Below are 14,169 nucleotides of genomic sequence, written 5' to 3'. Positions count from 1 at the left end.
TATCTTTTTCACAATGTCTTCAAGGTAAGTAAAAAAAAAAAAAAAAAAACAAATCATGACTTTACATGTTTTTAAAATTTTTGACTCTTGGAAAATTCATACTGAGTCCAGCGGTCAAATATAAATCACTAATTCATAAAAGCATAAACACACTCACATTTTCATAGTTTCAGACTAAACCTTTTCCTTATAAAATATTCTTAAATTTCTTCAGTAATTTCTATTGAGGAGCATACCTTGGGAATAGCTGCCGCAACTGGTCCTATGTAGGCTATTATGAGGGGAAGCAGCATTGAAAACAGACTGGAAGAGCTGAGCAGTTCTGGAATGTCTTCAGCTAAATGAAGATAATTATAACACCAGTATTATAATATTCCTTATAATAAATGCATCATGGTTCTGAATAAAACTTATTTTTCTGGTGTGCTTTTTATGAGTTATACTTGCAGTTTTTACTTTAAATTACTTTCATTGTATAGGCATAGTGGTTCAAAATCAAACTATAAACCTGCAAAGTTTACCTGAGATAAATGTGTCATTATATACAACACTATGGTAAAAAACTTTTGCCTCTTATAGCATAATTTCATTGCATTCTCCATTCTGTGATATGGTATGAACCCATACCCACCCCCCCCAATCAATTTCTATAGCACTATGCAATATTCTAGACTCCTTTAATTTTTACTAGGATGACAGAAGATGGTAGCTTAAAATCATTCAGTTTTAAGGCTGATGTCTAAATTTTTCAAAACTAGATGTTTAAGTGCTTATAAATGCAATACCTTCACCAGTTTTCCTAATTACTACCACTGCACAAAATATTCAGTAAGATTTGGAACTGATCCATCAGCACATCTTCTGGCTTACAGAATCTTACCAGCTTTTATATGATGCTTGCTAAATTGAAGAGCAGGTTTAGACGAGATATCTATCTATGATATCTCAAGTGCAACTCAGTGATATAGGATGTTGCTCACAGTTTGATAACTACAGCTATGACAGGTTAGGAAAATATTCTTTGGAAGGCAGAAGAGAGTATTATTACAACTGTTAAAACACTGATATCCTACTTTTAACTCCTGCTATCAAAGAAAGAAACTAAGTTTCAATTTTGAAAAGCCTTACCATCTACAGCAAGAGCCCTGTGCAGCAGGTCTTTGGCTGCCCGTACAACAGCACTCACAACAGAAAGAGCTCTGCTACAATTTTTATCTTCTTCATTAGCTTTACTCAAAAGCTGTGATTGTAGATCTCCATCATACTCGCTCCTGGATGGTAGATTAAGTTAAAGTAAGTTCACAAAGTACAAAATTAACTTAAAAAACATGACTGATTGTTTTTTAGCATGGAATGTTAAAACAATTTATTTATGATAAAACAGCAAAGGGAACAATTTAAAGCAACCACAGAGGATATCTTCGAGGCAATACCTCAGGGTTAGTCCTTTGCAATCATTTTATTTTTATTTGGACAGAAAATATGCAAAACATTTCTGAAGTATTTATTTTGGCTAGAACTGCATGCAACCAAATGAAATGTACAGCAAAGATGCTTATCCTCCTCTGTCTATGAATTAAATTAACCATTCTTACAAATCCTTAGATATCTAGGGATTTGTTTCTCTAATATTATAGTATTCCTCTTTGGAGAGAGGATTTGATTGCTGCCTGTCTCATTTTAGAACTTCTTCACATAAAGAAAAGTTTCTCTCAGTTTCTTGGATTTGGACATGAGGTAAGAGAGCTATAACAGCATTCAAAAAGAACAGAATCTCAAGCCAACCCTGTGCTGAAATATCAAGTACCAGAGGTACACAACGTATTTTGATGAAACCTAGTAATTATGTTTCCCAGAGGAAAAGGCTATGAAACCTGCCAGTTCATCTAGCTGCAACATAGCCCTAATCTTTGTTATCCTAGGTAACAGAGATTATAAATAGTTCTTTAGCATGGCTTGAATGATGGTTTAGCAAGACTGTTTAGCATCAGCAACTGATGAAGCAGAACATGTTTTTCTAGAACTTTCTAGAGTTTATCTAACAAATCCAGAAACCGTCCTTGTCCATAAGTCGAGTCACAATTATTGCTACTTAGATTTTGGGAAGAGATGAAACACACCTGAGACACTATGCTACTGTGAAAGAAAACTGAGAGAAAGTTTAGAAACTGCAGTCACCCTTGGGTACAAATCCTGCAATTGCCATGCAAGGCTAGAAGTACTTTCCAAACCATCATTTAATGCGCTGCCCTGCAGTTTCTAAGATAACACTTTTTCTTTTCTCCATAACACTGACATTTCAATAGGAGAAACTGATGGGACAATTCGTGCAAAAAATTTTTTTGTCACTGYGTGCTAGAATTAACTTTGCTGTCAGGCTCAAGCCTTTTTAATTTAAATTTATTAGTCACTGAGACTGGGCTCAACAGTACAGTTCTAACAAATCCTTCCAGTGCATTTCTCTCCTAATCAGAAGCATGTTAACACACTTCCTTTGGCATGGCCTTTCTTGGCATTTGTACCGGCAACAACTGTCAGATCAACTCTGCTTGTATTTGAACATCCTTCAAAGAAAAGGAAATGTGACTTTTACAAGCTCTGTTCTATAATAGCTGACTGTTGATCAACCTACTGTTGATTACTGACAAGTTGAATCTTTGCCTCAGTCAAAGTACAGCAAATCTAATGTTTTAAAAACAGTTTAGAACTATCCTATATCTTCCAATATACTATTACTACACTTTTACTGGCAACTTTATTTCTTCATATTTTAGCACATTCAAAGCTTTGTTAAGAGCAACACCTTCTTGTGGCAACTGTTAGTCCAAAATACATCATTTTGTTGTAGCATTGCTTATTTTACACTCTTCTCTTTAATGTGACAACATAAACCTGGAGTAGGTACATTTCCCACATAACTAGGAATCAAAATAAATTATTATTCCATGCTTTTATTCCTTGGACCTACTGATGACGAGCTATTTACTACAGAAACTGATATTTGCTTAAAGGTGTGTAACATTTCTTTGCTGAACAGATAATGACAGTAAACCATACATTCAGATGTTACCACATTTTGAAAATCAGGTCTTCATGCATCTGAAGGTAAGCACCACAAAAAATGAAAAAGACACTTTCTACAGAAACGTTAGCTTAAGTGAATTCCCTACTATACCTTGGAAGGCCAAAATAAAGCCTTCCTGCAGGACATTTGACACTTCAGTTGATTTTCTTCTTGCAGGTGCAATTTCTCTTTTTATACCTTGAAACTTTGCAGTACAGAGGAGGCAGTTCCTATATATATATGGACCTTAATTGACTACCTGATGCCATCCTTTCAGGTGATTGAGGAAGAAATTGAATGAAATCAGAGAGAAAAATCATTCCAGTGACTAGTCTCAGTGAGGAAAATCCTTTCCTCCCCTCCCTCAAAAATCTCTTATGTCGTAGGAAAAACAAAGATTGAAGTAATGCATCTAACCAGTCCCCCATATTACAGCTTTAAAAGCAGAAATGATAATGGACATAGCAAGAGAGGTCAACTATCAGAATATTTGCCAAATCAAAAAAAAGAGAATCGAAACAAGACTGAAAGAGGCAGAGGACAACTGGTGCCCCCAAAATTGTCTTCACTAAAAGACCTAAGACTGAAACTACACGGGAAGAACATGATACTGCTGTTAAAGAATCTCTCTCCTTACACACACTCCAGACATATTTATTTCTGTTACGTCTCAAAAACAGATGTGCTACAACATTACAATGGTTTTATTCACTCTTCCTGCAAATGGATCAGAACAACACACAAACCTGTAATAAAGAATCTGTGGAATCTGTCCTCGTGTTTGATTTGTGCCATTACTGCTCAGACTACATGTACTAAATGTAAATGTTACACCATCTGGACACTGAACTGTAGTCATTCCTCCGTCTCCATTGGCAGTACGGCTTCCGTAATTCCTCAACCGAACTGTGTATTTCACATTTTCCTTAAAAAGGAAAGCCAAAAATAATACACAGAATAAAACAAACACACAAGTTAGGCTTCACAGTATTATGAAAGTAACTATTATGTTACATGAGTACTGGAAAGTGTGAAAAGTGCTCCAAAGCACTCAAAAATGAAATTAACTGAAAAAGATCTGGCATTTAACAAAAGTCAAAGTTATTGCTTAAAGCTGCTCCCAAGCTATGGAGCATAATTTATGTAAAATATTACCCATTACTTGAAAAGTGACCAGATATCCAAGAAAATTAGCTACCAAATAGCACTTTACAATTTTGCACATTTGAGAATACTTAAATTACTAAGCAAGTTATAATATATTCTATGTTATTATAAAAATTAAGATTTAATTTCTTTTTCCTGACAAGATTTGCACTTTTCAGGTACAGGCTGACACTGAGAATTTATAAACCAAATGTTTTAAGATTAATTTTTTAAATGTGTACAGAGAAAACAATTAATCTCTAACATTCTAAATTTTGGTATCTTCAGAAGTCATACGAAAACTACGGCCATGCGTACTTCCTTTATTTACCTTCAGTGGCACAACTTTGTCAAGTCTGATTTCAGCTATGTCACTGGGAGAATCATCTGTGGTGTAAGTTCCTTTAACCAACTCTAAAGATGTCCATCTATGAGAATGAGTCGAGTCTCCAGTGTGATCACTCTGATTCAAGGAAACAAAGCCATTTTAATAGGTTTATAATGTAAATAAAAGACACATTCATGCAATTGTTTTATATTTTCTTGCATAAACTGTGATACACAGCATTACAAGTAAAACAAAACCGAAAAACCTGTTCAGAATCAACAGCTAAGCCTTTCTGTTAGAAAGGAAATTCTTGAACAGATAGATGAATTTCCCATAGCAGCACATGCTTGCCCTTTGCAACAGGTCAGAAAAGTCATTTAAAGTGAGCAACTGGGTGTAACAGAACAGAGGTGTCTCTTCATCACACACTCACTTTAACAGCACACGAAACAGCTGTAGCTACAGCCTAACCGCTAATAGGCTGGTAGGCTATCCCTTTCCCCAATATTTGGTTTCAAATGTTTTAAATTTGTCTGCTTTATTTCTTATTTCTTATTCTTTACATCTTATTTTCCTTAATATTATGCAGAGAGATAACTGACGCTAATTTACGCTTAGCTTCAGGAAGCAAAAAGCCCACTATAATTAAAATATTATTTGTAATGAAGTAAGATTGAAAGGCCATAACAATGATAAAGAATCCACTGGACAAGGCATGTAGCTTGCAATTCCACAAAAAAACACCCCCCAAAACAAATCAAAAAACCCTTAATGTACTGTTGTACTGGTAGTCTAGACTGTATAACAATACATATTATATTGTAAAATATATTATGAAAAACTCTGAGGTTACTTTTGTTCAAACTTTTTTCAGATTCAGTACTTACATCATCAACTAATACTTCCAACTCATACTCATGAATTCCTCCTCCACCATAAACAGAAAATCCTACTACAACTATGCCAGGTTTGTCCACAGAGAAACATATTGCATCAGGGGATCCATTCCCAGTATTCCAGCTTCTTCCCTGACTTGTTTTAGTGAATCGATTTGGTGTGGATTTGACAGAATGGAGAGAGTTTAGTCCATCGACCTGTAGAAAGTCAAATACAAGCAACAATGGATTAACTGCTAAACATCAGGCAGCTTTAACAAAGCTAAGTTAAGTTCATTAAACTGCCAGATTTTTAACACAGTAAATTAAAAAAATTGACTATTAAAATATAAAAGATGCCACCATTAGGACTTCTGTCCAACTTCAGCTAAAAAGAAATACAATTTCATATAATTCCTAAATGTTCAAATATTTAAATATATATTTAATAGGATGAATCAGCACAGCTGATAGCTTAACCATGCTTCAAGAAGAAGAGTTAGATACATCTGCCTTAGGTAAAAACCAAGATCAGGAGAGGAAAAATACGTTAGAAAAACATCTTTAATTGAGAGATTATCATAAACTGGGTTCTTTCTGTCAAAAAATCTGCTGACAGTACACACACAGTGATGTGCCTTTAATAGAATTAACATACTTTCCTATCATTCAAAGACATTACAACCTCATAAAAGGGAAATTCTTAAAACCTAGAGTTTCATGATTACACACAGTAGCTGAACCCAACACGACTCTCAATTTTCTAATAGAAAGCAGATAAACAAGTAAAAGTCTAATGAAGTCTCATGAATTATGTGTTAAGTTTACATATAKATAGATAGATAATGTATGTATTCATGTACATATATATGTTTGTATATTTATATATAAAGATGGGGAGCCACACAATGCACAAACAAAATACATTACAAATTCTGACCCATAATCAAAAAATGATAGGAATAGAGCATACAAGGCACCCATGATGCCATCACAGGCACATAGATGCTCAGAAACGTGGCACTGCCTCCAATGAGCAGCAAAAGAATATATTTCAAGTGTATACATGCCTAGACATATGTGCAAAAAGAAAAATACTCAAAAAAGAAATACAGTCATTTTGGAAACAATTTACAATATCCTTCAGCCACAATGAAGTAGTTAATTTTTGGCAGTATTTCCCTACTGCAGTGATCACTTGCTTTTAGGACTATGCCAGACATCTGAAAGTTACTGAGACTAGAAACAGCATTTGTGAAAGATCTGCACACCTGTATAACTGTAGTCACAGCATATATCACATTAATAACATACATGCCCTAAAAGATTTCTATTAAGAATGATGTTTACAGAAACTTTACCTCAGATCCTAATGCAGATGCTGTAAGCTCACTCACAATACTAGCAAGTAACCCACAGGTATTAGAAACCAGGTGTGAAGAGAAAAGTTCATTTTCTCGTCTAAGGCTGTTCCGGACTGGTAAAACAACAATGACCAGCATCTTTTCCAGGACTTCCCGAAAGCTTGTCATCCCTGAAACATTTTCTTCGCTCTGTAATATGAAAATAAAAATGAAAAATAAAGACAACTTGCTCTGCACCTATTATAAACATTAGGTAATCGAAGAATCAAGGAAACAATAGGCAACAACAGAAGACAACAACTCTAAAATATACTTCTACCAATTTAGAATTCAAAAATATTTAAGAAACATTTTTGCTCAAACATTCTCTACACAAGAAATAATTGGAAATTTTCAGACTGAAAGATAAAAGTTTGATAAAATTGTAGGTTTTTGAAACAAGCCCTTCAGAAAGGGAACATTTGGGTAAATTCAGATACAAATTTAAAATGCTAAAATCATAATTTACCTGTTTATGTTTTATTGCAAAATAAAACACATCATCACATTTTTAGAATATTATCCTAACCTGACTAAGTTTTTCCATGTGTGCAACCAAAAGAGGAAAACGATGGGCCAGAGCAGAGTCATTTTCAGTGCTGACTTGTTTGACCATTGATCGCAGCAGCGCCTCTCCATCATAAGCAATTGGAAAGATAGAGGTCAGTTTTACTGAAGTATGGCAGAGAGCTGACATAACAGCTGCAAGAAGCCGGCTACTGGACGTCTTGAAGTTTGCTTCCTGGATGTCCTAAAAACATAAAAATAAATGAATAGAAGGGCAATGCCCCATTCATCAAAAACTCATCCAGAAAATTACATTACAAATAGGTAGCAGCAGTCTGAAAGTTGGTTATGTTTTAAAATGTTATCACTTTTTGTATATTTTAGTTTAGGCATTAATGGTACACTTCACTTTAATACCTGAATATCTTAAAATATTTAATGTCTGAATTTTCACAGAACCCTGGGATGCAACAGAGATGCTATCATTCTGTTTAAGTCTTGTGTTCACAGCAGAACTGAGAACTGAATGTACACCAGAATCGTAAACACTAAGGTAGCTATTCTCTTCCATTTTCCTAGCAGCTTTCAGACTATTTCAGAACAACAGACACAGAACTGAAAAAATAAAAATCTTGCTGTAATTCTTGTAGCATTGCGAATGAAAAACAACTTCTGAAAGAAACTTTCCAGTTTTATAGTAATCATAAAATAATTTAAACAAGTAATTCCATACAATGTTAGCTCTCCTGTGAATTTTATTTATCTCATGATAAAACTTAGAGCTTCCATTTAAATCTTTCAAATTTGAGTAATTAAAATTTGTTTTCTGAGATATATTTTAAAATAATGAAGCCATTTAAAATTACTTTTGAAATTATGACACTTTCTGAAGACAAAACACTATTATAATTGATCAAATAATTTAATTGGAATAATACATTACAGGACTGATTCTTCCTTGAATTTTAATATGCTTAATGGTTTTTCAAGCAGTGAAGCAAATTGCTTAAAACTCATTGCAATCAATGCAAGCAAGCAACTACACTGCTTAGATATGAGATGCTCATTCACAATAAGCAAGATGCTTAGAAGAAAGATGCTCATCACAGGATAGTATTGCCAGCTTTTCTGGATCAGAGCACTGCTGGGACATTTAACATTGAGAAATCACTCAGGTATTAGTGATGAGTATCAAAAAAGCAACACTTATGTCCCAAAGCAGAGTGCAACAAAAATCGCATGTAAGACACGTACTACACACTAATGAAGCATATACTGAAACTTGGCAGCAACACCACAAATTTTCTTCACTGTCCCAGGAAAGATTCTTTCCTCTAAGGGAGACAGAAGCTCCCAGTTCTTGTTGAACTTGGACACGTTTTTTTTCATAGTGATTAAAAAAAACACAGCAGAATTCAAGTTGCAAAACAGAATAAACATAAAAAAGGAATAAAGACTATAAATACTGTTTGGCCTTTCCTTYGAGGAAAACAGCAAGCTAAGTTGTAATATTCACTTGTGCCATTTTAGTGTACCTGATCCAAACAGTTCAGCAAGTCGCAAAGGCATGCCCACTGGAGAGCTGGTGTTGGACAAAAAGAATGAAAGCAAGCTGTGAAAGTATTATGACATTCCTGAAGAACAGCTTCTAAAAGGCTCAGGGGCTGACTGAGATATCCTTGAGGGTCGTTATCCAACTTCACCATGCAGTGATCAACTCCTTCCGACAAAATTTTTCTCAGCAAAGTCCTAGTTTTTCCAATGCAATCTGCTAGTTTGCTGGTTTCTTCCACAACAGCCTTAGCTGTAGCTAGAAGGTAAGAAAAAGTAGTGCATTATTGCAGAATAAATGAAACATTTTTATATAAAAATGCATATTATACATGCAAGTAGAACAATCAGAAGTTAGCAATGTTGATGAATCTACATTTAGAGATGTTAATTTCACACTGCAGAATACTGAAGGGTGGAGAAATAAGAATTAAACTACATCAAAGAAACCTGAATATTAGAAACCTGCATTTCCAATCTTTCATAATATATGCGGCATTTTAATTTGGACATTGTTAAACTACAGTCATGAAAAACAGACACTGCCTTTCAACTTTAAATAGACCGTGCCCCCTGGCAAAGCAGCCACAATGTACAGAAATGGGATAACAGAAGCTACAAAATAGTCCAAAAGAACATGACTGTAAAGCCAAACAACAAACTAATTTTAAAATATACATGTAGTGCTGCATGCTTGGTTATGCACAYAATGCTAATGTCTCATTTTTTACTGCAAACCTAGTAAGTGCTCCAATAAAAACGTGTATAGGCAATTTCACCACAGCAAACCAAACATGAATGCTTAGACCAAATTTTCAGTGTCCCATATATCACTATTTGCTGATAAATATGAATCAAACAAATTAAAAAAAAATACCTGATATTGGATATATTTCACAGGTGTAGACCCTCAGCAACCTCAGACAGCAAGTGCCAACAAAGCGCAACCTTTCCAAATCCAAAAGGGTAGCAGTGTACTGGAATCCTTTCAGTCCACGAAGTTCTTCAACTCCTAGCACCAGTGTTGTCCAACTCCAGTGAAGAATGCTCAATAAAGATTCAAAGCATTCCTATTTCAGAATGTGAAGGATACAGAAAGAAGATTTTGTGCCCAAAACACAGGTGAACTTTCAACATCAGGATAAGATGAAAAGCAAAAGGCATCTATGTCCATGTGTATCATGAAAACATATTTACATCTACACACATGTATCATACATCACACAAAACCTATTTGCTTGAGAATAAGAAAAGAGAACTGAGAATGTAGGGGATACGTCACTACAATGCCATGCTAAAAGCAATTTATAATGTATTATAATGCTATGTTCATGGAAGTCTCTCAATTATAAGACAATTGAGAAGTAACAACTGTTTCTATTCATCTGTAATACAGATTTTCAGTAATTTTCACTTGCTGAGTCTGTGTACAAATAACATAAGACCTACTTTTAACAGAATATGTTCTTGCCATAATGGTAAAGAATTCTACCAGGGCTGGGTTTGTTTTATTTTTAAATAGTATGATCTGCAAGGCCATGGGAGGGCTACAGAACTATGTTACATTTACAGTACTTGAAAGTTCAACAGAAGTGCATGGTGGTTCACAAGAAATTTAAGGGTTTACAAAGTTTTGTCTGTCCAAAAATTTGCTTCCACTGTTATTAAATGTGTTTAGTAGTTTCATAAAGTTGTACCTCAGAAGGCACCTAGGTACCTAGGACAAGTATTTGGGATTGAATACCTTAAAGCTGCAGGGAAAAGCTGATTGTTCAAAGTTATTTATAAAATGTCCAGAATGCCTAATTCTTTCCAGAAAGCCAAATCTCTCCTTTTATCCCAAATTCAGATCTATGGTGAGGAGGGATAACAGCAGCAAGATAATGAAGAAGGAGGATACAATGCAGAGTATTAAAGCAATAGAACTTCACAGCTTAAGGCAAACAACTTTAAGCAAACACATATTAAGAGTATCTGTTAGTATGTTCTAATGACATGATTACTAAAAATGCAGATCATATAGAAAATACATTTCTAGAAGAAATCTGAACAGCAGCAGATCATCCTGATCATTAGGGAATATCAAAGAAAAGGAGAACATAAATAAGAAAAAAAGTTGGTTAAGAAAATCAAGCTGTGGGCGTCTATATGGGGCAATAATTTCAAGACAACTATCAGTTGAGAATATGGACAGTAAACATAGTACAGTATAAAATATAAAAAGACAGGATAGAACTGAAAAAGAAATAATCATAACTTGTGACTGATGAAGAAACAACTTTACTTTTAAAAGACAGGCTAAAAGACAGGCTTATCTTGCACTAACATGTTGCATTTTAACTTAATGCAGTATTCTCTTCCTCAAAATTTGACTAAGCTCCTACTGCATTTAAAGAACTGCAGATATCTTCTATTAATATCTGCAAGGCACTGTGCCTATTAATACTCCTTACCTCAGCTTACCAAAGTTTAATTAAATGCTATCTGATTCTTAATGTGTACTGGAATGCATCCAAGAGGAAAATTAATATTACCAATGACTAATTATGGCTTACAGTAATTTAGAAGCCACATAAGAGGGCATATAGTGAAGCTCCCTCAAAACTGCAGAGAATTGTTAATACATAATTTCTTGGCAGAGTGTAGGGCTTGTACAATGAATGCAACCAACAACTACAAACTAAAAAAAAAAAAATTCCAAGCAGCTCATTCATGAAAAGTAAATTAAACTTTATAAACAAATGCATTTCCAGGCTCCCATCATGACAGTATTAAGCTTAGCTTAGACTGCTGTTTACATTTGAACTCTTCAGAAGAAGTAAAAAAACTATATCATCATATATATTCAGTGTACCTAACTTTTGCTTGATGAAATACACAGGAAAATAATTACTAGTTATTTCCACATGCACATCTTTYAGGTATGTAATTATAGATGAACTGGCAGGAAAGACACAGGGTTCTTGATAATACTCACTACAGAGACAGTTCTGGCAAAAGATCTTTTTAAAATATGCACAGGTTCACTGGTTTGCTGCTTTCCTTTGGATGCACTGCCATCACTTGTCGGCAGCCTGGAAGCACAATATAAGAACTGACTTAAAATCTGCATTAAGCTTTACTGTTTCTATTGTTCATTAAATAAGTGGAAGAAAAGTTTAATAGAATTATCCTGAAATGCTCAATTTCAGCACAATTTCCTCCAGTTCCCAGTACTTCGAAACCAACATCAAATATCTTGATTTCTGTTCAGCTTACAGCATTTAATTAGGTCAAGATCTAAACACATATGGAATTAATACAGGGATATACTGTATGTCTTCAGATGGCATTTTTAAGATTAGAAAAGTTATTCCTCAAAGAATCCTATTTTATTAGTACGTGTAGGTCACATGTTCATTTTCACTGTGAGATGTCTGTGCATAACAAGCATTCAGAAGCAAATCCTTTTTTTCTTCTTAGTATTGGTGGAGGTAAAATCAGTTCACACCTCCCGCAGGCAAACACAGGTTGGAGCATACCTTCATCCCTGTAATTCCACTCAAACTGCAGTCCAAAAAGACAAAAACTTATGGACTATAGGAAGAGAAAGAAGAGGGTGGGAAGCAAAGGAATACTTCAAGTAACATCCTGAAGAACTCTGGTTCCTCATAAGTAACTAGTTTTCTCTTTTGTCTCCTTTGTCTATTCTTAACTCTGAATTGCATGGGATATCGTTTGGAGTCACTCAGAGTATCAGGAGGTGGGTGCCAGGGTCCCTTCACAGTAAAAGCAGAAACAATACAGGCAGCACCTGTGAATGCAGCACCACTCCTGCCCTTCCACTTGTGATGGAAGTCCTTCATTCAAGCGTAAATGGAGCTTTAGATGGCTGCTCAACAAATGTCAGTGATGAAAAGGTTCTTAAGCAACAATCACAGAATTTGTCTGAATACCAGTAGAAGGAGTTCTGATCGCTGAAGGTGGTTTCATTTGTGCTCACGCACCGAAAGTCCTGGCACAAACTGTTAATCATTTCAGTAATTTCTATGGAGAGTTGACTGTACCCAAAGACAAACTTTGGGGTCTCTGAAGGGAGGACAGAGCTGAAGAGCATTTGCAAGTCCAGGAAGGGTTGCCAACTTTTTTTGTTTGCTTGGTACAAGAAAGTAGTTATTACAGAATCCCCTTCCCCTGGACAGAGAGGATCTATGGACACAGAGCTTATTCGCAGAAGTGAGCTGTTACCATAAGGGACCCTGAAAAGGACATGGTAAGAGGACAGCCAGAGAACTGGTAGGAAGGACCGGTAGAACTGGTATTGGAAGAACTGGTATTACTTCATATACAGCTGAGTTAATCTGAAAAAGATACTGGCAATACAGTGAAAGAGTTCTTACTTTTTTTAAACAAGATTACATAATATTTGTCATGGGAATAATAAATTTACAGTAACTAATTGTCAAGCACAATTTGTTTCTGGTTGCCATTAAAATCAATGTGAAAATCTGTCTGATAGTATACTGCTCTTAAACTGAGTCTTGCTAAACAGAATACTTCCTAACTAGCCAAAAAATGAAGCTTGCTAGTCAAAAATATCAGCATCTACAGAACTAAGAGATACTTTTAAAACCATTGTTTAAATTAAAAGTCTCAGAACATAATATATGAAAAATGACCTTTTAAAGAAAATCACAGAGAAATAGATTTTGGTATACTGTACTTACCACTCTTCTCAAACACACTTCAAGCTTCCCCTACATTTCTCATACCCTGATTTCCTTAACTTACTACAATAATGATGTCATGAAGCATATGCTTACTTTTACAGGGCCTCTGTTTAAAAAATGTATCAATAAATTGTTCTCAACGCAAGTCAAAATATTACCTGTATAGTAACTGTGGAATCTGCCCTGCATTAACATCTGTACCATTGTTTGATTTCTTGGAACTTTTAAACTGAAAGACAACACTGAAAGAAAAAGAAAAAAACAATTATTATTCAAGTAATACTAGATCTCTTCTTTTGCATAAAAAAAAAGAAAAAAAATACCCATCATCTGTAGTAATAGAGGCCTGTCCATGAGATCCACAATCACTGCTAGGTCCCGACACTCTTGCCCAGGCTACATACCACCAACCAGCTTGTAAGAGTACTGGTTCATCAAACATCATTGCATACTTTTCTCTGGGAGGAGCAAATTTTGAAAAAGATACATACGAATTAGTTCATAGATAAATATTTGGCAAATGATAGCCTGTTTATAAAAGAAAATTGAATATTAATAGATTAAAAAATTAAAGAGAATTAAGATA

The 14,169-nt window shown here is 34.8% G+C and overlaps 1 protein-coding gene across 28 annotated transcripts in view; it reads right to left on the bottom strand.

Moving 5' to 3' along the window:
• MYCBP2 (MYC binding protein 2, E3 ubiquitin protein ligase) overlaps positions 1-14,169 on the bottom strand; it is a 218,474-nt gene that overhangs the window by 106,016 nt on the left and 98,289 nt on the right. For all 28 annotated transcript variants that reach the window (XM_026077432.1, XM_026077434.1, XM_026077441.1 and 25 more), the window contains 12 exons: positions 13,907-14,041; positions 13,742-13,825; positions 11,852-11,948; positions 9,752-9,944; positions 8,859-9,133; positions 7,346-7,567; positions 6,775-6,966; positions 5,426-5,632; positions 4,542-4,673; positions 3,811-3,989; positions 1,129-1,271; positions 237-337 (listed from right to left, as the gene is read on the bottom strand). In XM_026077432.1, the coding sequence (XP_025933217.1) occupies positions 237-337; positions 1,129-1,271; positions 3,811-3,989; positions 4,542-4,673; positions 5,426-5,632; positions 6,775-6,966; positions 7,346-7,567; positions 8,859-9,133; positions 9,752-9,944; positions 11,852-11,948; positions 13,742-13,825; positions 13,907-14,041 (1,960 nt within the window). The remainder of the gene's footprint in view (positions 1-236; positions 338-1,128; positions 1,272-3,810; positions 3,990-4,541; positions 4,674-5,425; positions 5,633-6,774; positions 6,967-7,345; positions 7,568-8,858; positions 9,134-9,751; positions 9,945-11,851; positions 11,949-13,741; positions 13,826-13,906; positions 14,042-14,169) is intronic.

The sequence above is a fragment of the Apteryx rowi genome, unplaced genomic scaffold, assembly GCF_003343035.1.
Source record: "Apteryx rowi isolate R43461 unplaced genomic scaffold, aptRow1 scaffold_453, whole genome shotgun sequence".
Lineage (NCBI taxonomy): Eukaryota > Metazoa > Chordata > Aves > Apterygiformes > Apterygidae > Apteryx > Apteryx rowi.
This window is presented reverse-complemented; position numbering and strand designations above follow the sequence as displayed.